The sequence below is a fragment of the Pseudopipra pipra genome, chromosome 16 (genome assembly GCF_036250125.1).
Source record: "Pseudopipra pipra isolate bDixPip1 chromosome 16, bDixPip1.hap1, whole genome shotgun sequence".
Lineage (NCBI taxonomy): Eukaryota > Metazoa > Chordata > Aves > Passeriformes > Pipridae > Pseudopipra > Pseudopipra pipra.
Genome location: NC_087564.1, coordinates 1,910,002 through 1,933,034, shown reverse-complemented (window position 1 = coordinate 1,933,034; position 23,033 = coordinate 1,910,002). Strand labels below are relative to the sequence as shown.

At 46.3% G+C, this 23,033-nt stretch overlaps 1 protein-coding gene across 2 annotated transcripts in view; it reads left to right on the top strand.

Moving 5' to 3' along the window:
- The window catches only part of XPO6 (exportin 6), a 54,765-nt gene that overhangs the window by 11,997 nt on the left and 19,735 nt on the right, over positions 1 to 23,033 (top strand). For both annotated transcript variants that reach the window (XM_064672527.1, XM_064672526.1), the window contains exons 2-9: positions 3,255 to 3,345; positions 5,008 to 5,120; positions 7,777 to 7,974; positions 10,561 to 10,720; positions 11,084 to 11,161; positions 16,705 to 17,158; positions 20,285 to 20,411; positions 21,513 to 21,622. In XM_064672527.1, the coding sequence (XP_064528597.1) occupies positions 3,255 to 3,345; positions 5,008 to 5,120; positions 7,777 to 7,974; positions 10,561 to 10,720; positions 11,084 to 11,161; positions 16,705 to 17,158; positions 20,285 to 20,411; positions 21,513 to 21,622 (1,331 nt within the window). The remainder of the gene's footprint in view (positions 1 to 3,254; positions 3,346 to 5,007; positions 5,121 to 7,776; positions 7,975 to 10,560; positions 10,721 to 11,083; positions 11,162 to 16,704; positions 17,159 to 20,284; positions 20,412 to 21,512; positions 21,623 to 23,033) is intronic.

Genomic DNA, 23,033 nt, shown 5'->3' with positions numbered 1-23,033 from the left:
ATGAGTAAACAGCTCCACACCTCCCTCCTGATAACGTGTGGAACACCTTTAGCAAACTTAATGAGGGGAAATGGGACGGGAAGGACAGAGGTTGACAGTGGCTCTCTGCCTCACTTGATCCATATCAAGTCGTGCTTGGGTCACATGGGACAATTCCAGGAGGAGCAGACCTGTGGCACAGACCCAATCCAGCACAGCAGCACTTCAAAGGGCCGTTCTGGGGAGAATCAGCTGTGACACACCTCTGAGATGTTATTTTGACCCCATTGCCAGGTCAAAGTGTGGATATCCTGTTGGAACATGGACAGCAGCTGTGGGTGTGTTGGCATTTAGCCATGTTTGCTTTCACCTCTCACTGCCTTGTTCCCCTAACGGAGCTGTGATGAGGACATCACCTCTGCCAGAGGATCTGCTCAATTTGGGAGCCAAGATCCTCCCTGTGGCTGCCTGTGGGTCAGAACTCAACTGCAGTGTTCAGGCAGTGGAGCTGGTGTGGATGGTGACGTGTCACATCTTACCTCAAATACTGTTAGTGAACTGCAAAGCTCTCCTGGTAAGGAGCTCACATTACTTGCTCTGCAAACACAAGTCACAGAACTGAGTGTATTTCCCTCAAGTGGTTGGCAGAAGAGAGAAATAGTATTTCCTGAGGGTTTGATCCAGCCCTGGGAGCCACTAGGGGTAAGAGGGGTCAGATTATACACTTTGTGAAAGCAAATGGGAAGTATTTCTATTTTAACAGTTGAATATTTAGTGATGCCTTGTGAAGATGAGGCAAACTGCCATTACCCAGTATGTCTGTAGTAAATTCTGCTGCTGCTGGTCCTGACTTTCCTTGGAAACCTTTAAAAATGGAAGTTGTGCATGTCCCAAATGGCTGATTTTCAGAACAGAAACTGAACTGCACCTTGCTGGTTCTGGCTGCCCATGGGATGGGATCTTGTCCTGAAGCAACCCTTAGTACCTGTGCTGCTCCATACCAGGATTCATGGCATTCTCTTCATGACAGTGGTGGTGCTTTCCTGCCCTTTTCCTCAATGCAGAGTAAACACAGAACCCTAGAAGAAGGCAAACTCACAATAACATGAGCAATAGCAGAGAAAATATTCCAGCAGGTACAGCCACAGGTCCTCTAGCAGCTCTGCCTTGATTGGAGTCTCACTCATCTGCTCTCTGGGCTGTCTGGGTGCAGGGATTTTCCCCTGCAGCTCGTTATCTCAGTGGCCTCATTATCAGGGCTTTGCTGGCGAGGTGGGTGATGACCACGTGCTCCAGGATCTGGTGAACTTGAGGAATCCCCAAAGGCATCAGCAAACACAGATCCTTTGTAACCCAGCCCATGGCTAGAAGGGGATGTACACGCTGTGCCCACAGGCAGGGAAGACCTGGGAGGCTCCTGCTTGCAGAGCCAATCCTGGGCTGGGTTTTGGTTACTTCAGACAATTTCTCCTTCTTCACCTTTGGCCTCTGGGACAGCTGGGAGAAGTCAGACAAGAGAAGAAAACAATCTTGGAGGTTGTGCTGTTTCTTTGTGCCCAAGTTGGCCTTGGCTGCTGGACAGCCTGGGCTTTTTGCATTAAATGTTTGTGTTGTGCTCTCTGGTTTGTTTGTCTGCTTTTGACACGTTGAACATCACGATGGTGGTGTTCTGCTATGAAAGATTAAGTGTGTTCCTAGGAGGAGGCTCTGTCACCTTCCAAATCTCAGTGCTGAAGTCAATGGGGACATGGCAGATGCTCAAGATTTATGAGAACTCTGTAATTTATTTCCAAAAGTAGGAAAGAAATCTTGAGTCTTGGAAAAAAATCGACTTATCTCAACTACTCTTCCTGAAGAAGGATTCAATTAACTCTCCAGAGATGATGGAGCTCTGCCATCCTGTGAAGAACTGAGAGTTCTCTGTGAATTGAGGTGATCTTGATCTTTTCTGGTGGAAAGCGGAGTGCGAGAACAGGGGGGATTTGTGTCAAATTGATCTACCCAAGGTTTGGAAACTTCTCTTGGGGGGTTTGCTATCTCTCTGTTGGAGGCCTCTTGCTTGAGTTGGTTTTCCTGGGGGCTTAATCTAGTGGGGAGGGTCTCCTGCTGTTTGGCCCTTGGGAAAACTGCTCTGTGTGGAAGTGGGAACTAGCAGGAGCCTGGAGTGTTTCTCAAGTTGCCTCACATGCTCATCTCTGCCGAGGGCTGGCAGGCATGGTTTTTGTTTCTGTTTTGGCATTTTTTGAGGCAGAACTTTCAGTTTTCTTTAATAGTTGACTTTGTTCCTGTGCAGAGAATGGTTGGGGCTCGAATCTTGATGCGTTTATTAGCGACAGAATGAGTTGAAAACATGAGAAGCCCAGCTAATGGTGTGGTCTGTACTGTAGTAGGACTCTTTCTAAGGCTGGTACCTTGCCAGAATAAAATCATTCCAACTCCAGAGAGCTCCTGAACTATAGTGACCCTGCAATGATTGTGTGCTAATCCTGATAATTTTATTTAGAACTTAAAAACACTGAGCTATAACTGATGATTTCCAATAATAAAAGCTAAATTTGAGGATGGGGGGATGTTCCTCTGGTATCAGATTGCTGAATACTTGTATATTGCTTTTCCCAGTGTGGGAAATTCCTTAATCTTTCAGGCTTCTACTTCCTGAGCAGCGGGATGGCACCGAGGCAAAGACAGGAACAGGTGTCAGGGGTCACAGAATCACAGAATTGTTGAGGTTGGAAAAGACCTCCAAGATTGAGTCCAACCTGTGCCCGATCCCCACCTTGTCACCCAGCCCAGAGCACTGAGTGCTGCGTCCAGTCGTTCCTTGGACACCTCCAGGGATGGGGACTCCAGCCCAATCCAATGCCTGACAACCCTTTCTGTGAAGAAAATTCCTCCTGGTGTCCAACAAAAGTCCTCTCAGAGTTCATGCTTACTGTCATGTCATGATATTTATTATCTAAACATCTGAAAGGATCTTTATTTGAGTTTGCTGTCTTAGTGAGAACTACTTAACTAACTTGAAGTGACTAAATGCCACCAAAATAACGGGATTGTTGCCATTAGTTAGTGGAGCTGAGCAAATGGTCCTTCACAGCCAGAGCTTTCACTTGCAGTGGACGAATCTCGTTGCTACTTGGCACCAATGAGCAGTTTGAATTCCAGGTTATCTGCACTCTGCTCCTGTTGGTTTTTGGGTGGACACCTAATGCCCATCTCCTGAGTACGAGTCAGGGTGGGAGTTAGTTTGAACTCTTTCCTTACAATGTCGTTCCCAGGCATCGGAAGAGGCCTCGCTGCGGGCTCTGGAGAGTCTGATGACAGAGTTCTTCCACAACTGCACGACAAACGAGCGGAAACGCGAGATAGGTGAGTTCATGGTGCTGCTGGGCTGGTCCCCTTGGTGTTCTGTGGGTGGAGGAGCTGTGTCTGATCCTGAAGCCTCTCCTGCTGATGTAGGACTTGAAGGCAAGGTTTGTCTGGCTTGGGTTTCAAAGGACCCATGGCAGGTCCTGTAAATGATGTGTCAGTGACATTCTTCTCTTCCTGTACGTCGTTGGATTCTGTGTCCTTGAAAACCACTGCACAGAGATGGAGCATGGATTTCAACACTAGGAATACAAAGCAGAAGGCTGTCCTAGTTAATGGGAAGTGACAAGCAGGAATAAACAGCCAGGTTTCACTTTGGCTGGTGTTATTAAATATGTCCTGAAAGCCAGCAGAGGTCCTGCAGGTGCTCTGGGTGTCAGTGCTTGGTGGCTGTAAAGAGTCAGGTTCCTTTTATTCTCAAACAGCCACGGAGATGCTCCGAGGGCTGGAGCCCCTCTGCTCTGGAGCCAGGCTGGGAGAGCTGGGGGGGTTCACCTGGAGAAGAGAAGGCTCCAGGGAGACCTGAGAGCCCCTTCCAGTGCCTAAAGGGGCTCCAGGAGAGCTGGAGAGGGACTTGGGACAAGGGATGGAGGGACAGGACAAGGGGGGATGGCTTCCCACTGCCAGAGGGCAGGGATAGATGGGATACTGGGAAGAAATTCCTATCTGTGAGGTTGGTGAGGCCCTGGCACAGGTTGCCCAGAGAAGCTGTGGCTGCCCCATCCCTGGAAGTGTCCAAGGCCAGGTTGGACAGGACTTGGAGCAACCTGGGCTAGTGGAAGGTGTCCCTGCCCATGGCAGGGGCTGGAGCAAGATGAGCTTTATGGTCCCTCCAACCCAAACCATTCTGGGATTGTTTTGTTTCTGCTGTCTTTAGTGCCAAAAGTATGATCAACATGAATCCTTGTCCCAGAAATCGTTCTCCCAGAAATCCTGTAAAAAGTAAACAACTAGGCAAGGATTTTGTTTTGTTGTGTTTTTTCCCGTGGTGGAGATCTGCTGTGGAAAAGGTGTATCCCTCATTTTCCTGCTTAAATTGCAGGAAAGAAACAAATTGATTAAGCTTTAAATTTGCTTAGCCTGTAAAACAGCCCTTATGGCTCTTCTTTTTGGCACATTGTCACTGGATGTGAGATGACCAAATCCTTACCTGAGTGTTCAGAGAGGTTCTTGAAACACTGACCTTGCTCTTGAAGCAATTGCATTTAGAAAAGGTGGTTTTAGAACACTGTGTGTGATCTAACATGTTCCTACTCTTCCACAGTGCTCTGAAATCACAACTTTTGGCTTTTATAGATAAAATGGTAATGCTCATAATACAATTTTTGTGTGATTTGTTTTAATATTCAGCTCTTAGTCTGCTGTGGTAGTTATGTCAAAACTGCTTCTAAAATAACACATCTATTTTGTTTTCATTAAAGTCTCTCATTAGATTGCTTTTAATACTTTACAGTGTGATTTTATTATATTTTTTTTCCTCCTCCAGATTGTTTGAACCATTCCCTGAACATGGAGTCTCTTCTATGCTCAGTGTGTTACTGTGCTGTCACTACACACTGTTAGGGATTTGTTTGCAGCTTAGGAACTTTAATGTAATGTTTTACATTGAAGTTAAAATTAAAACTAAAGTACATTTTAAAACAGTACTTTATTTTTTTGCAGAGGAGCTTTTAAATAACTTTGCCCAGCAGATTGGAGCCTGGAGATTCTGCCTGTACTTCCTGTCCAGCACGAGGAATGACTATGTGATGATGTACAGTCTGACTGTGTTTGAGGTGAGCTCTGAGCTCTTGCCTGCCCAGTGCATCTTCTGCCTGGTGCAGTTTTATCTGGCAATCGATTTTTTTGGGGGAAATGTTTGTCTAGAATGGCAGCCCTGGTAAGTACAGAGATAAAGAATGCTATTATTGCTCTCTGCTAGAGAGGTTGCTTAATGGCAGGCTAAGAGTAGGGGAAGATGAATCTTTGTACACAAATTGAAGAATTCATTTCCTGGCATCTCTAAGTACAAAATTACCTCCAGTTTCAGAGGCTGCTTGAGTTTCTGCACGATGCTTTTAAGGGAGTTATTGTTTTTATACCCTTTTTATGATCAGAAATATGTGTGTGATTACCTGCTGCAAGCTCCTGCAGACTTTAATGCTGAGAGGGAAGACAAAGATGCTTTTATCTTTCTGACATTTCATTGTTGTGGTTGATGGTCTTGAACTACATCCTGCAAACTTGTGCTGGCTGTAGAGGTGAGGTCTCTCTTAGGTGGCCACATCCCACCCTTCACCTATTTATAAAAGAACAAAATTAGGGTTAAAAGCCTCAATATTGATCTCTGTGTCTACTGGAAGAAACAGAAGTACTCTGTGAACAGCTCTGTTGTATCAACTGATTTCTCAAGTGACTTTCCCTAAGGATCTCCTGGGGTTTGGTCCATGTCACACCTCACCCTGGTCCAGCTGTGGCCTCTGTTGTGTTCCTGCTGGCTGGGCACTCTGAGCTGAGCTTCTGAATCAGAGCTTGTAGCCTTTGCAGTGAGCCACTTTTGAGGTAAAACAAACAACTCTGCTCTTAAAGTTGTGTTGGTTTGACAGATTATCTGTGTTGTTGTTGACTTCTTTACTTAAATATTCACTTTATTTATTAGGGATTGCATAGAGAGTCTGGACTCGATCTGCAAAATCAATCTGATTTGCCTTCCCCTCAAGGAGGGCTGATGGAGACAAATGGAATGGGAATTGTTCCCTGCTCTGGGATGGGTGTCCCACAGCAGCCTGCAAAAATTAAACTGATTTTCATGAAGAGGAAAACAAGTGCAGGGCCAGGAGTTGGACTCCAATGACCCTTGTGATCATCCTGTGTGGATGTCCCTTCAACTTCATAGTTGAATTTTGTTTACTGAGCCTCTGCTTCCCTGGAAGGGGAAAAGGAAGTAGTACTGAAAAAAACCCTAATTGTACCCAGAATAAAGAAACCACTGTCCAAGTATAGAGTGAGGGACAGAACTCCACATCCCAGCTGAGGGATTAGGATCTCTCCATGGAGGAGCTTGAATTTCCAAAGTTAACTGCTGTAGTGCTGCATGTTGAACTGGTCCTCAGAGCCATGGCCAGTCCTAGTCTGCAGCTTCATCCATCTCCAGCTGTCCATGAGTGCTGAGTCAGTCAGAGGGTGTGTGGAAACACAAGGATCATTCCCAAAACTTCTTGAGGATATTGTATTTTCTGGACTGTTTAGAAAGTTAACAGTGAATCTGGAATAAAACTCCTCCTGGACCCCTTCCAGATAAACCGTTTTCACCTCCTGCTTTTGGAAAAGAAAACATCTTCCCCAAAACATCTGTAGGTGGAGAAAGCTGCCACTGTCAGGTTAAAGGAGTAGGACAAAACACAGTGATCACTGAAAGATAGATATTAAAGCTAAGGCAACATCCATTTTTATTGGGGCTTCTGAAACTCACCTGGGCTTGCATTGAGGAACCCTCAGTTGCTTGGGTCATTGTTGTTCTTAAGCAATCCTTTTGGATCTTCTCTGCTAGAAAACCCCAAAACCAACTTCTTTGAGGAGTTCATGTATAAATATCCCTGTGTACCTCTCTGCTGTGAAGTGGTGCCTTTGTACAGAACATCCCTACTGTGGATGTGCCTCAGTAAAAGCCTCCTCTGTAGGTTATTCCAAGAGGCTCAGCTCCTAATGCTCTAGAGCCCCTAAATGGGATCGTAGCGTGGCAGGGAAGCAATCTGCAACTGTGCCTTCCTTTGGAATTTTTCTGGCTTTAAGTGGACTAAAAGCTTTTTGTTCCAGTGGTGCCTTGTCACTGCCAGGCAGTCACTGCAGTGACCTTCCAGCTCAGCTTCAGGACACCTGGGTGCCATCAGAGCCATCTGAAACTGAACTTGCTTTGCTCTTTTCCTGCTTCACAGGAGGCTGTGCTTTCCCCTTTAAAGGGGAAAATCTGGATGTCCAGGGTTAAAAGATAGTGGAAATAGTTCTATAACTGCCAGTTAATTCTGCTTGACCAAAAACCAGCTAAAATGGTGACATGCTTGTGCTCTGTCCCTGCATGATGTTGTTCAGCCTCAGGAGAAGAGGAGGCTCTGGGGAGACCTCAGAGCCCCTTCCAGGGCCTAAAGGGGCTCCAGGAGGGAAAGAATTCTTCCCTGTGGGGGTGGGGAGGCCCTGACACAGGTTGCCCAGAGAAGCTGTGGCTGCCCCATCCCTGGAAGTGTCCAAGGCCAGGTTGGGCGGGGTTTGGAGCAACCTGGGCTAGTGGAAGGTGTCCCTGCCCATGGCTGGGGGTGGAACAGATGAGCTTTAAGGTCCCTTCCCATCCAAACCGTTCTGTGATTCCCTGATTCTGTGTGTCCACGTTCTCTCACTGAGTTCAGTAAAGCACGTCCAAGATGAGCTCACCTGGGAGCTCTGTCTGTTCTTTTCCAGAACCTGATCAATAAGATGTGGCTCGGGGTCCCATCTCAAGACAAAATGGAGATCCGCAGCTGCCTGCCCAAGCTCCTGCTGGCTCACCACAAAACTCTGCCTTACTTCATCAGGAACAAGCTCTGCAAAGTCATCGTGGACATCGGCCGCCAGGACTGGCCCATGTTCTACCACGACTTCTTCACCAACATCTTGCAGGTGAGATGTCCATCCGTGAACCAAACCAATTTTTCCCTCTGGAAACATCATTTTGTTTCCTCGAGTAGTGGCTTGCCTTGATGAAGATGAAGTAACTGCATGAAAACCAAACTTGCTTTTTAAATTCCTTTTCCTTTCTAATTTTGGGGTAACTTTTAAATTCCTACAGGTTACGTGTCTTTCTAGTTATGTGAGTGAAACGAGTATAAACTTTGAATTTCAAATATTATGAGGTAGTTCTTGAAAATAAAGAAGTTGTGGGTCGTTCTTTAAAGAAAGAAGTCAGTAAAACTATGGATGTGTCACTGGGTGATTTTCAAAGGTGAAGTTTCTCAATGTGGCTGTTGGAGATTTCTCACCCAATAGCCAAAGATACCCTAAAATCTCAGGTACCTCGTTGTGTGAAGTCACTAATGGAATGTTGGTGGGGTGTTTGAGAAGGTTCTTGCAGGAAGATTCGAATATGAATCAGAGGATCCTGACTGAGACAGTGCCATTAATTGGAATTTTGGTTGTAATTCAGCATCTTCCCAGGGAATCCTGAGCCAGGGTAAGAGCTCACTGCTGCTGGAGCTTGACCAGGCTGGTGTAAACCTCTTTGGATTTGAGTATTTTGTCTCCAGGTTCCTTAAAGTTGTTCCTAATGAACTTAAAAAGGCTGAGTGTAAACTGAAGTGCTGCACGTTTTTTTTCTGCTGACATAATGACATGATTTGAATGCAGCAAAGCCCACAGCCAAGCCACGAGACAGTCATTTAAATCCAGGTCCTTGAGTGTCAGGAGTTTATTTGTTAAGGGAAATGGCTTTAGTGTTAACTGCAAAGTTAAAAAAAAATACTGACTTGTCTGCAGAACTTGTTAGTAACTGGTGTAATCACTTCTCAGACAGCTTCCTGTGGTGTAACATGCTGCAATTTTTGCCTGAATTGTCAGTTTGACACTAAATATTTTGAGATGACCGTCCATACTTGTTGTTTTGGCTGTCCTTTCACCTGGATCTGAACTGAATTGCTTCCTGAGTTCCACTGGCCTTTCTAGCACTCTGAGGGTTATCTTAAGGGATTGCAGAGCTCACTTTAGGAATCTATTTATCCCTAAGCCTCTCCTTGTGAACTCAGCTATGGAGGGAAATGTTCCCATAAATTAATTTATGTAGCAAGACACATTCCAAAAATGTTCAGAGGAAGTGGAAGAAAAGCACTAATAGTGAATTCCAAGGCCTGAAAACAATGAAGAGGAGCACAGGAGCAGCATGACTTGCTTTTAGAATTGCAGATGAGTCCTATCTCAAGACTTTTTTCTGAGATCATTTGAAGCAACTGTTTGATTATTTAGCATTAAATTGTATCTCAGTACTCTGAATAGTCTCCATACCTTTTACTGAACCATTGCAGGGGTGGAGAAGAAAAATAAATTGGACTATTCTGTTGTCATTATGCAAATCCGGTCGTTCTACAGAGAAAGTGCTGCTTCCTTAGGGGTTTAAAATTTGTTTTAAACAGTGTCAGGGCTTAGTATTGCTCAGACTTCTGGGATTTGTCAGAAAGTATTCAGAGAGATGATGTTCAGCCTATTCAGAACTGACCAACAAGTGGTGTGTTTCATTTGGTTCTTCACCTGGCTGCTCCTGTGCCAGGGGCCTTCCTTTCCAAAAGCCAAGCTCGTGTACCTCCGGATGAGGAGCTTTTAGATGGGCTCTTTTCTCCCCAGATATTTCACCAAACCGTGTCTTCTTAGGAGTGTTAACTCAGCCTGGCTCTGCTTTGGTGGGTCAGGGAGATTAGGACCAAAGTCAGCCTGTATTACAGAATTATGACCTCAAGGATTAGTTTCAGTAACTGTGGTTGGCTTTGGAGTTTTTTCTCCCCGAGGGAGCGGTGCATAAATCACTTTGGATGTTTTGGGTTAGCAGTGGAGAGCAGAGCTGTCCTTCAGCTGGAAATAAAACTTTGTCCCATTTGAATGAGTCTTTCATCAGTGGCTAATGAAGGCAAAAGTCATCTTTTTTCCCAGTCCTATTCCAGCATGTGGTGGAAGTTACTCTTTGCAGAGTAAACACAACTCTCAGTTTGAGATGCAATTCAGGTGCAAGGAGAGGTCGGGTCCTCCTGCTGTGTTCTGGTGGCATCTGATCCCAGCTGCAGCTTTTGGTGTGTGGGGGGTTGGTATTTTTAGTGGGAAGCTGATGGCTGATGGTGCAGGCTCCTGAGCTGCAGTGACAGCCCTGTTGTGTGGTGACACTGCTGGTGCTGAGGTGACTCTGAGGAGTGATGATGTCAGCAGAAGGAACAAACTTACTGGTAAACACAGAATGTGTGCAATGGCATTATGAAAGCTCTCTTGAAACCCCAAGGATTCCCACGGGGCTTGAACTGTTGCAACATCACAGATTACTGTCTGGGGAAATGGACTGCTTGCAGTTCTCTCCCCTGGACATGCAGCTCTGCAAACTGCAGGGGCTGAGACTCCCCAGTGTCCAAGCACTTGTTAACTGCCAGCAGTGCTGTGTGTCAGTGGTGCTGTGTGTCAGCAGTGCTGTCTGTCAGCTGGGTGTTGTCATCACTGTTGCACTCATGTGTTCCTCAGTTAATCCAGTCTCCTGTGACCACTCCCCTGGGGCTGATCATGCTGAAGACGACGTCGGAGGAGCTGGCGTGCCCGCGGGAGGACCTGAGCGTGGCCCGCAAGGAGGAGCTGCGCAAGCTGCTCCTGGACCAGGTGCAGACGGTGCTGGGGCTCCTCACAGGTACGAGTTCTGCACCAACCTCACCATCCCAACAGCGCTGCTGAGCCGACGCTTTCGGGGTGCAGCGAAGCAACACGTGGGCTGCTCCTGCAGTTTGAACGCTCAGCTCTACCCTGAGGCAGTTGGGGCAGCTTAATATGAGCCAGTGCAAGTGCAGAGCTCCATATGTCCTGTCTGGGAAGAGGGGTGGAGGTTGTCTTCTCTTAGTGAGCCCAAAGAAATTACCAAAGAAATTTTTACACATGATGTTCCTTCTCACAGCGCTAAAGGCGTGTTCTACTGAAGTTCTCTTGCGCTCTGTGCCGTGGTTGTTAGACCAGTTTGTCTTTAGCAGCCTGTTCTGAAAAATCTCTCTTTGGCCAGGTATTTTGGAGAGCATCTGGGACAAGCACAGTGCCACTGCTGCCACTCCGCCACCATCCCCGACTTCAGGAGAAAGCGGTAAGGAAAACTGAGCTACAGGGTGGTGTTTCCATGTGCTTAAACCTGCAATATCACACACAGATTCCTCCCTTTACTGTCTAACGTCTTGTGGTAACCCTTTGCTAGAGCTTTTCATAGGCCACCGAATTCCTGATTGGAAAGAAAAACCCCTTACAGGAAGAAGCAGTTTCCACTGCAGGAGATGCCCCACTGCAAATGTCACCTCAGTGAACAGGACACAGAGAGCTGCTTGTTGTCCTCAGAGGGCAGAAAGCTTTGTGGAGTGTCAGTGCAAAATGCTCTAGTGCCAGCGAGTTGGAATTGTGAAATCATTAAGGTTGGAAAAGCCCTCTCAGATCATCAAGTCCAGCCATTCCTGAGGACTGACAACTCAGTAGCATGTGTACCCAAGTGCCACATCCACATGGGTTTTAAATCCCTCTGGGGATGGGGACTCCACCACAGCCCTGGGCAACCTGTGCCTGACCACCCTTTCAGGAAAGACATTTTCCCAATATCCATCTAAACCTCCCCTGGCACAACTTGAGGCCATTCCCTCTCCTCCTGTCCCTTGTTCCCTGGGAGCAGAGCCTGACACCCACCTGCTGCACCCTCCAGTCAGGGAGTTGGAGAGAGCACGTCATTGTGCAAGTTTGTTTTCTACCTATTCCTGTTAGGCTTTTGTGTGGGTGTTTATCTGATCTAAACTCATTTACATACCTATTTCTTAGTTACATTCAAAGTGGAGAACATATGTTTGCATCCTTGCACTTGGCACACATTTCACTTATGTTTGAGACCTTAAACGGTGAATTAGGAGTTGCAGATCACTTCCCTGTGGCCAGATTGCACCAGTCAGATTTAGACAGTTGTTGTGAATGTTTTGGTTGGTATTAAAACGTTCACATTGAAGTTTGAGCAAAATTTCAAGTGCTTCTTTCCTGTAGAAGAGCTTAAGTCACTTTTATATTTGTATACAAAACATAAACTGTAATGGGAATAAATATTTCTCTGGGTTGGGAGGGGAGTGGATTTTGCTGTAGGTAGGAAGAGTTTGAACAAGAAATATTAACAGAATAGATCAAAGCTTCTAGTAACACTTGGCAGTAGTGAAAGTGGTGCTGGGAGAGGACACTAGTGGAACAAAGTCTGGGCTGGTTGTCGTTGAAGCCTGTTTGAGATGTCCCTCAGTCCCTTGGGGCTTGTGCTGAGGCAGCTTTTATCCACCTGTGTGTTCACCTCGTGACTTGGGATCGTATTTCTCAAACTGAAACTAGGCTGCATTTCTGTCCTGGGCCTTCCCTTTCTCCCCTCTCAGGGAAAACAAACAAACTTTTTACTCAGAGTGTTTTCAAGATAATTGCTCAGAATCAGGACCACACTGACAGTTCCTTTAGAGGTTCAGGTTTCGTTTCACTGGGTCCTGCCTGTGCAAACCTGTTCGTTTGAAACTCTCTGTTTTATTTTTCTGTGTTGTGTCTTAAGCACTTTCTCCATGTTAAAACTGTTGGTGCTTCAAGTTCTTAAAGTCACAGACTCATGGAATCATTAAAATTGGAAAAGACCCCTAAGACTGAGTCCAATCTTTAACCCAGCAAGGCCACCACAGACCACGTCCCCAAGTGCCACATCCACATGGCTTTTGAACACTTCCAGGGATGATGATTCCACTGCTTCCAAAAGGAGCACCAATTGCTTCCCTCTCATCCACTGCTTGCCCACTTTCTGTGTTCCCTCAAGGACTTCATTCATGCAGCACAATCCTCCTGTTTACTGGTGACTCTCCAACTTTTTCATTGCTTAGATGAGGCCACCACCCTTTTCTCTATACATTCAGGTGAAATTAGAGCTGTTCCAAGAGGCAAAATAAGCTCCAGAGTCCTTATAAATGTTTAATATCTTCCATCAGAGCCCAAATCTCTTCAGGGTCTTGGAAAACCTTTCCTTGCTTTTTTTGCACAGAGTGAAATGGTCCCTTGCAAGTCTTGCACAGGGTTTAAATAGTACTTGAAGACAGACTCATTTCTCATATCACTTAGGCAAAGGAACTCTGATAATGTCCCACGTGGGAAAACATTTGAGTTATTGCATCAGTATAGCATTTACTCAGCAATAATCTTAGCTTCCAAATGTTGTCTTTGCATGATTTATAGCACATTTTGTGATGAATCCCTGCCTTAGGCGTATTCACTGTCGTATGGCAAACAGATGAGTAACAGAAATGTTTGGTGCTGCAGAGCCAGGCCCTGACAGTTTTCTCCTTGAGCATGAGTGCAGCTGATCCTGTAAATTTGTCACCTTTTTGCAAAGACACTTAAAATCCCTTAAAGTCAGAGCTTCAGTAATTTGGCTGGGTGCAAAGCTGGGAGTTACAAGGACCGAATTTTTTTCTGGTGTTAATGGATTAAAAGGTGAGAATCTTTAATTCTCATTGATTTATTTGGAGTTTGCTTGACATTTAAAACAATCACAGAATCCCAGACTGGTTTGGGTTAAAAGGGACCTTAAAGGGACCTCATCTTGTTCTGCCCCCTGTCACAGGCAGGGACACCTTCCACCATCCCAGGTTGCTCCGAGCCCCATCCAACCTGGCCTTGGACACTTCCAGGGATCCAGGGGCAGCCACAGCTTCTCTGGGCAACCTGTGCCCTCACCACCCTCAGAGCCAACAATTTCTCCCCAATATCCCATCTAACCCTGCCCTTTGGCAGTGGGAAGCCATTCCCCCTTGGCCTATTGCTCCAGGCCCTTGTCCCAAGTCCCTCTCCAGCTCTCCTGGAGCCCCTTTAGGCCCTGGAAGGGGCTCTCAGGTCTCCCTGGAGCCTTCTCTTCTCCAGGTGAACCCCCCCAGCTCTCCCAGCCTGTCTCCAGAGCAGAGGGGCTCCAGCCCTTGGAACATCTCCGTGGCCTCCTCTGGACTCTCTCCAGCAGCTCCACGTCCTTGTGCTGTTGGTTCCCCCATATCTGGAGCAGCTCTGCAGGGGGGTCTCACCTGAGGGGGCAGAGGGGCAGAATCCCCCCCTCCCCTGCTGCCCACGCTGTGGGATCAGCCCAGGGCACGGGGGGTTTCTGGGTCCCAGCACACACAGCCAGGGCATGTCCAGCCCCTCACCCACCAGCACCCCCAGATCCTTCTCCCAGGGCTGCTCTCCATCCATTCTTCCCCCCCAGCCTGGATTTGTGCTTGGGATTGCCCTGACCCTGGTGCAGCACCTGTGCTTGGCCTCGTTGAACTCCATGAGGTCTGTAAAAGCACAGTGTGAGCAGCTCCTGCCCTACAGCATCTGCAGAGGTGTGTCACCATGGGGCTGCTTCAGGGAAAAGATTAAAGTTCAGGGTTGTCTCATTCAGCCAAAGCCACGTGATGCCTTCTGTTTCTGGAGAAAGAAGCAAGGGTAAGGTATGATAGGGAGTTATGAATTTATTGATGTACGACATCAATCTTGATGAGAAATGGAGACTTAGGAGGAGTCTGTTCATCAGTCAGGCCCTTGGGTTCTTTGGAAACAGCTCAGTAAATCATACCTGTTATTTTTGTACTGCTCTTTGTTGGGTCATTTCACTTTCATGAAAGAATCACTCAGATTTGCTGAGAACTTCAAATTCTGTAGTGTAGCAAATGCCAGATTTGTACTCAAGAAAGAGAACTGTGTTGAACAACCTGAGTTGTGAGTTTCCAGCAGGTGGAAGCTTGGAGATGATGGGCAGCATCTGTGGGAAGAGCAGCCTGGCTGGTGGTGGCCCTTGGATTCCATAGAATTTTCAACAAGGATTCTCATTAAAAGCTTTTGAGAAAGCAAAGGACATCAGGGATAAGGGAGTGTCTGGGTTGCTGATGGATTGGTTAGAGGAGGGAGATGAAAGGTGAGTGGAAATGGTGCCCTCTTGCTGTGAGGGGGGAGCTCACCCTGGAGCAGGCAGGTTTAACTTCTGAGCATCACACCAGATCATTCCACAGAAAATTCGGATCAGTAGCAGTCAAAAATAGGTACCTGCTGTGGTTCTCTGTGGAATTAAGGCTGCACCTCGAGTAGTGGCTGCAGTTCTGCTCTTCCTGTGTCAGTAGGTGCAGAGTGGCAATGAAAGCTTTGTAGAAGGGTGGTAAAGATGATTGAGGGGTTTGAGTGTCTTCCCTGTAAGTAACAGCGGAAGTAGAACCTTCATTCTGTTGAATTGAGAGTGAGGAAGTGTAGTAGGAACCTAGAGAGTGACATGTAGAAGATGAGCACAGAGGTTGTTTCTGTTCCCTGTTTGGGTGCAGGAGGTGGAAAATGAAACTAGCACTGACATACCCCAAACAAACCAGCTTTGTAGTGAAGCTGTGGAACTGTCACAGGATATTGCAAATATTCAACTTCTGTGGCTTCAGTTGGAGAGTGGAGAAAGTCATGGAGGATAAATCCTGAGGCTGTGTAGAATTGTTCCGAATTCTCTCTTCCTTGGGAAGCCTTTGTCACGGGGTGGTTGGAGGCTGGGGAGTGTGATCTGTGCCTGCTGGGGGTTTTGGTCACTGGGAGAAGGTGCTGCACCGAGGGAGCTTTTTGGTCTGACACCAGAACATCTGCCTGTACATCACCCACAAGTGTCACAGGGAAGCAGAAGCCTCTCTGCCAAGGTTCAGTGTAACGTGGATGTGCCAGAGAACTTGTGCCAAGCTTACACCAGGGATGCTCAACCTTGTGAGGGGGGAGAATTTTATAATAGATTTTTAAAATCCACCCCGTGCCTTTGCTGTTTTCCAAAATACTGTGTGAGTGTCCTTCCCAGTGAGGCCAGGAGGGTTGTGTGAAGCTAATTCCTGAATACAGAAATCACCAGTTCACCTCAGACCAAGTCTTTGCGACTTGCTGACTCGTGCAGTGTTCTGAGTTGGAAGGGATCCACAAGGATCATCAAAGTCCAGCTCCTGGCCTTGCACAGGGCAACCAGACACTCTGGTGGGTTTTGCTTTCCAGCTGTGTTCCCAAACAAGTTATGTTTCTTTAAAAAGTAGTCTATGCAGCAGGGGGGGAAGATGTTGGAAAATTCTTTTAACTTTAGCAAAATAGTGTTTGATCCCTAAATCAGTGATTAATATGTACTAGCAGATGTCTTAGTTTTGAGAACAAGGATTGTGTGTCAGGGCAAAGAATGATAAGAGGAGTACATCGTGACCTGACCTCATACTTGAGATAGTCTCAAGGATCTTCATTAGGAGATCTGTAACCATAAAAGGGAAATCTGGCAAATGGGATGTTCCGAAATGACCACCAAAGACCCTCAAAAGACCCTTACTCATATCCAAGTCCACAGAGATAATTAGCATATATGCATGTATTCAGGAATAGGATGAATATGTAAGAGAAGTGAAATCTGTACACGTTTCTTGACTATAATCTGGTGTGTTTGGTTGCTGGCCATGCACGTTTTGTGGAGCTATGCCCCTGCTCCCAGCACTGAATAGAGTAATGGTGGCTTTCTAACCCAGCAAACTGATCAGAGTTTGTTCCCTGGTTGGTTGTGACAGCTGGGACTGGCAGTATGAGTGTCCCTGCCCTGATTTCCATGTGTTTCTCCCCCAGGTGACCTGTTAAGTAGCCTGTTGCAGAGTCCCAGTGCAGCCAAACTCTTGAACCAGCCAATCCCCATCCTCGATACAGACAGTGAATATATCTGTTCCCTGGCTCTGGAGTGCCTGGCACACCTCTTCAGCTGGATCCCTCTGTCCACGAGCATCACCCCCTCCCTCCTCACCACCATTTTCCACTTTGCCCGGTTCGGCTGCGACACCCGCGCGCGGAAGATGCCTTCGGTCAACGGCAGCAGCCAGAACTCGGTGCTGGGGCAGGAGCGGGGCCGGCTCGGGGTCCTGGCCATGTCCTGCATCAACGAACTCATGTCCAAGAACTGTGTGCCTATGGAGTTCGAGGAGTATTTGCTGCGCATGTTCCAGCAGACTTTCTACCTCCTGCAGAAGATCACCAAGGAGAACAACGCGCACACGGTGAAGAGCCGGCTGGAGGAGCTGGATGAGAGGTGAGAGCAGCCAAGCAGCCCAGTGCCAGGGCCTCGTGCTTTCTAAAGGACTGTCTGGATTATTCTGTGGTCATGCATGGTGTGTCTAATGGCCTTTTTTTCAGAGTGCCATGCTAGGGGAGCCAGGCAGAGAGGTAGGTGCCCACAGGTAAGGTTTGGTAAGGGGCTGACTTTGCTGAGGGACCATGGTGGCACAGGTTTGTGTTCTTTCCTGTCCTCTTCCTCCCCTGCCCCCCGTTTGATGCTGTTTGACTGAAGGTCTGAGGTGGCACAAGAGCTGAACCTTTTGTAACATCACGGAAGAGGCTCAGTGAGGTGAAGGTACTGCAGTGTCCCCTCTCCTGGTCGGTGTCTGCCCTCCTTCGCTGCCCAAACTCAAACACAAAGTGGGGATATATTCTGCCAGTCATGACTTGAAAGAAAACAGTAGTAGTTTCCTGTCCTTCATTGAGCCATGGCCATATTTGATTCTTTTTTATTTTTACTTCTTTTAAACCAAAATACAGCTTGGGGAGCTCTGTTCAGTGGCTCCACCACTGAGTTTGTCCACATGCTTGGCTGAAGGCAGCAGGGAAGCAGCAGCACTTTGAAAGGCTGCATATTCTCATTTTCCAGAGAGTTACTGCCATCTTTTGTTCCCTGAAACAGCTCCACTCTTTTATATCCAATATTCCTGCTCGTAGGAGAGAAGGTGAGATTTGTCTCGCTGTTGTGCTGAGTGGCTGAACCCTTGTGTTGGCAGGGTGGTGGAAGAGGTGGTGATTTGGTGCTGCTGCCAGGGAAGGCTGGTGCTGACATTGGCAAAGAGGTTGCAACTGTGTGAATGTACTGAATGTCTTACTGTGGGTATGTGGTGGTGGAAATAAATTTCCACACAAGAAAAAAAAAACATTTGGACAAAGCTGTGGGTCCGTATGCAGAGAGGACTTGGGTGTTTCTTCTGTAAAAGTCTTTTTCCATGTCTTCAGACACACAAATAACTTTGAGATGGCAAATCTGGATTAAGAGGGAATTCTACTTGCTCATTTTTGTGGTAATTTGCTCTGACTTCAGTGTCACTCACTTCCTAGAAATGACATGGGTAGGAATGTGCCATCTTTTGTGTACAAGATATATGCACAGAATCCAGGAGTTCCCGTCTGGACTTCAGAAAAGCTTTCCTGGAAACCCCCAATCTCATATTTAACTGTGTTCTTTCTTCTGTGGAAAGTCTCAAGCAGCCTTTGGAGCCAGTTTCAGTGGAAGTTCTGTGGCTGGGTTGGCCCTGGCAGAGATGGTGTTGCCGTATCGTTACGTTCTGCTCCTTAGACATGTTATCCCCAGGGATTGGTGGTGTCAGGAATTGTTTATTCATTGCCAAAGTCTGAAATAGGGATGGAACTAAGATGTTCTGGAAGCTGAAATAACTTAGCTGGCTTCTGGAGGAGTGGAGCTTTGTTTTCTCCTTGTCTTTTTTAATGTCCAAAACTAAACTTACTGCCTGAAAATGTCACTTTAGCTTGGACTAACAAAATCCTAAACAAAATTGGCACTGAAGAAACCACCTTCAGTAGATGGGTGTCCTCAGAACCTGCAGGCCCTGGGTCCCTTCCTTCCCTTCCTCTCGTGGTGCTGGTTATTTTTGTTCTGTTAAAGGATCAGTGTGGTCTGAGCACTTTGGAACTGCCAGACTAGCCCAGAAAAGAGTAAGTTTACACTGCCTTTTCTTTGTTTGTGTTTGGCTTTGAAGATCCCAAAATATGGGAAGTGGCTACTAAGGATCCAAGCAATGGCTCAGTGGTTGGAGAAGGGGCTTTAGGGCTGGCAGAGCTCAGGGCAAGGGAGAATTTCACTGGTCTTAGGTCACAGCTTGTTTAGAAAATAAAAATTAAAAGAATGAAGGATGTGTTTGAGTCTGGACTCTATTTCTTTTTACTGACTTTGCTTTTGAAGTGTTTGATCTGTGATCAGGTGTGTTCAGTGATTTCTTGTCAAGTAGACAGAGCCACATAAAAAAGGAACTGAATCTTTTTTGCATATTCAAAGTGGTGTGTGGTTTTGTAGGCTTAGAACAACCCTCAGTGCTGCAGCTCTGGGTTAGCTGGAAATGCCTCTGTCTCTTGAGGGAGTTTTTGTTAGAAAGAGAGGGGATTCCCCCCCAAAAAAAACCCCAAGGAGTTTGCAGAAGGGAAGAGCAAGGCAGTATAGTAAAACCAGGCTGTTTATGCATGTCTGAAACTGTGCTAAGCCCAACTTTTGTTTAAAAGAAAAGCCTGAAATACTTTTGCAGTGGGAAGGATGGACTTACCATTGGATTGCTGGAGATCTCACTGTGCGTGTGTGATGCTGCAATGGAGTATTAAACCTTTTCTGTATGGGTGGATTTGAAGATGATTTTTAACCTTGATAAAGCTCACGTTGTGCAGGGTGTGTTCTTACTCCCCAGTAAAAGCTCACCCCATTGTGGGCTTTGCCCTTTTTTCCCTCTAGAACCTTCTGTGCCTTCACTGATGTTGTACTCTTGCTGCACTCCCTGGAGTTTTGGTGGCAGGTTTCTTTTGGGTCGTGCACTCTGTCCATCCACTGACTAATTCCATGCTTCTGAGGAAGATTTCTCTATAGCCCAGTTCAGTCACAAGCCTGGGCTCAGCTCAGGACGTCTTGGATAGCTGCACTGCAGAAGGAATTGTCCTTTCCAGCTCCCAACTCTCCCACACCTCATGTAAATGTAACAATTGTATTGCTAATTCCTGCATTAACTTCCTGCTGGATTCCTCAGCGGCACAGTTCATCTCACTTATCCTGCATCCATCAGCAAGACCACCTTTGCTATTAAATTACTTCTCTAGGGTGGGGAGATTGTGCTTATTTGCAGGCCTGGTTGAACTCAATGATATTTATGTGAATATTAAAGTTGCTTTTGGCAGGACTGTCTTTTCTGCTGTTTCAGGTGTTAAAGCAATGAAGGGTTCCCCGTCCTGTAGGTAACTGTTGTAGGGCTTTATATTTCAATTGTTCTGCTGGCTGTTAATTGTAAGTTTCTTCTTTAGTTGAAAGGATTTTGAGTGACTTTTATTGCTGTTTCAGTGAAATTGCTTTTCCTTGTGGCATCCTGCCCCTTTTCTCAGTTTTCTCTTTTCTTTGTAGCTACATTGAGAAGTTCACAGATTTCCTCCGTCTTTTTGTGAGCGTCCACCTACGGAGGATCGAATCCTACTCTCAGTTCCCGGTGGTTGAATTCCTGGCACTGCTGTTCAAATACACTTTCCATCAGGTACAGCCCTACACTGTCATTTTTCCCAGCCTGTTCTATTGTCCTGCTCAGCAGGGCCAGCTTGTTTGCCCCAGTTAAAAGCAGTTATTGCTTTGTCTTACTGGCACTTCCCCAGTGGTACTGGGGACTTGGAAATGGCTTCGTGTGCTCTTGGCAGAGGTCACATGTAGTTACCCTGCAAGAACAACTTGTCTGATGTTTAACTTTGCTTCTGCTTTAATTTTTTTCTAGTCCTTGGAATGGACAATGCTGTCTGGAAAAGTCTCTCTGACTTTCTTGTTTTGTGTTTGGGGATGCTGTTCTTTGTCCTGAATCTGTGACTTTCTTGTAACTTCTAATATTAAATAAAAAAACAAACCCTTTTGCTTTTGGTCCATGTTACCTTGCTGTAGGAGCTGTCACAGTGCAGCTCAGCCCCATATACCCACTGTCATGGTTTGAGATAGCCCCAAAAATCTAATTCCCTAGTCTAAGCCCCCTCCCACTTGTTTGAACAAGATTCAAACCACTACACCCACACACAAGAATAATGACAAGGAAACAGCTTTATAAAATCACAGAATCATGGAATGGTTGGGTTAAAAGGGACCTTAAAGTTCAACCCATCCCATTGCTCTGCCATGGGCAGAGACACCTTCCACTATCCCTGGTTGCTTTAAGCCCCGTCCAGTGTGGCCTTGGACTCTTCCAGGGATGGGGCAGCCACAGCTTCTCTGGGCAACCTGTGCCAGGGCCTCCCCACCCTCACAGCCAAGAATTCCTTCCCAACATCCCATCTAACCCTGCCCTGTGTCAGTGGGAAGCCATTCCCCCTTGTCCTGTCTCTCCATCCTTGTCCAAAGTCCCTCTCCAGCTCTCCTGGAGCCCCTTTAGGCCCTGAAATGGGTTAATTCTGAGCCCAGCCTTGTAATTCCTGGGTTCCTGCCCTTGTCAAAAGCTCTTAGTTATCTTTAGACAGCTCTAAATCTCTCCAGTGACATCCTAGAAATGTGTCAATAAAGCAAGAAGATCTTCTCATGGATTGAAGTACATGTTAACTCCTATTTTCATTGTATGAAATCAATCCTCGTGATATTCACTGTGAATTGTGGTGTCTTTCAGCCTACACATGAAGGTTACTTTTCTTGCTTGGACATCTGGACACTCTTCTTGGACTACTTGACAAGCAAAATTAAAAGTCGCCTGGCAGACAAAGAAGCAGTGCTCAACAGGTGAGAGCTCAGCAGCTGCTGGGATGTGACAGCATGGAATCATGGAATGGTTTGGCTTGGAAGGGACCTTAAAGCTCATCCCATTCCACCCCCTGTCATGGGCAGGGACACCCTCCACTAGCCCAGGTTGCTCCAAGCCCTGTCCAACCTGGCCTTGGACACTTCCAGGGATGGGGCAGCCACAGCTTCTCTGGGGAACCTGTGCCAGGGCCTCCCCACCCTCACAGGGAAGGATTTCAAATAGCTGTTCACTCAGCTCTGTGGCCAAGCTGGCACATGTCCTATGTTCTGGAAGTTATGTTTCAGAAGCCCAAATCCAAATGGAAGAGGAGAAATGAAGCCATTCCAGGGATGGGTTGGCTGAGTGTTTTCTCAGTAGTTCATCCCAAGAAAGGAAACACTGAACTCCAGACATGTGGGCAACTAATGGGAATAAACTGCATAAATACATTCAAAATTCTGGCTGTAATCATCAAAGTTTAGAACAAAACAAACGAGAGGTTTGGATAGAGGAGGCAGTGCCTGAAGAATTGGGATTAGGAGATATAAACTCCTGGTGGAAGATGTCCCTGCCCATGGCAGGGGCATGGAACAAATGATCTTTAATGTCCCTTCCAATTCAAACCATTTTGTGATTCTGTGATAAAAGAATTGTGGAGAGTGAGAAACGGTAGGAAGTGCCCAAGCCTCTCCTCTGGATTCCTTTTGCTTCCCAAAAAAATCCAGCAGCAAAGAGACTTCATGGTCACCATGCAAGGGCTGTGAGGAATAGACTATTGTGGTTGAGTCCTTTCTGTTTCTAAAATGGTGAAGTATAATAAGTGTAAACCTCAGTGCTTCTCACTCATTCAAAAGAATTGAAACCAAGCAAGTTTGGGTAGAGAAACTGTCACTTATGTGTGCTGTGTGTCAACCTTGCAGCCAGAGGAAGGAACCTTTATAGTTTAAAATAGAACTGGAGCACATTTTAGCAAATTTTAAAGCACATTTTAGCACACATTAGAGAAAGAGACCACAGAGTAAGTCACCTACAGAGTGTTCAGTGAGTTACTGAGTAGAGTGTTCACACAGCTCATACAACTAATTAATTAATTAGAATTTATTTTATTTTATTAGGATTTTTAAATTCCTGTTTAAATAGAGGATGTGTTCCTGTGAAATATAGATGTGTGTGGGAGTTGAAAGTTCCACTTGCTACCCCCAGTGCCTGTTGTGTGTATTAATTACAACAGTGGTTGACACCTCTTCCTTGTAGATGCTGATCCTGGAATGGGGGCCTCTCTTTTGATAAAAGTCTCTTAGCTGTCACTTTAAAAATCTGGTGTCTTGTTCAGGTTTTTGAGGTTTAAAAGCACCGTGGCTTGTGCCATATTGTGTTCCACCAAGTGCAGAAGGAAGCTTAGCTGAGCAC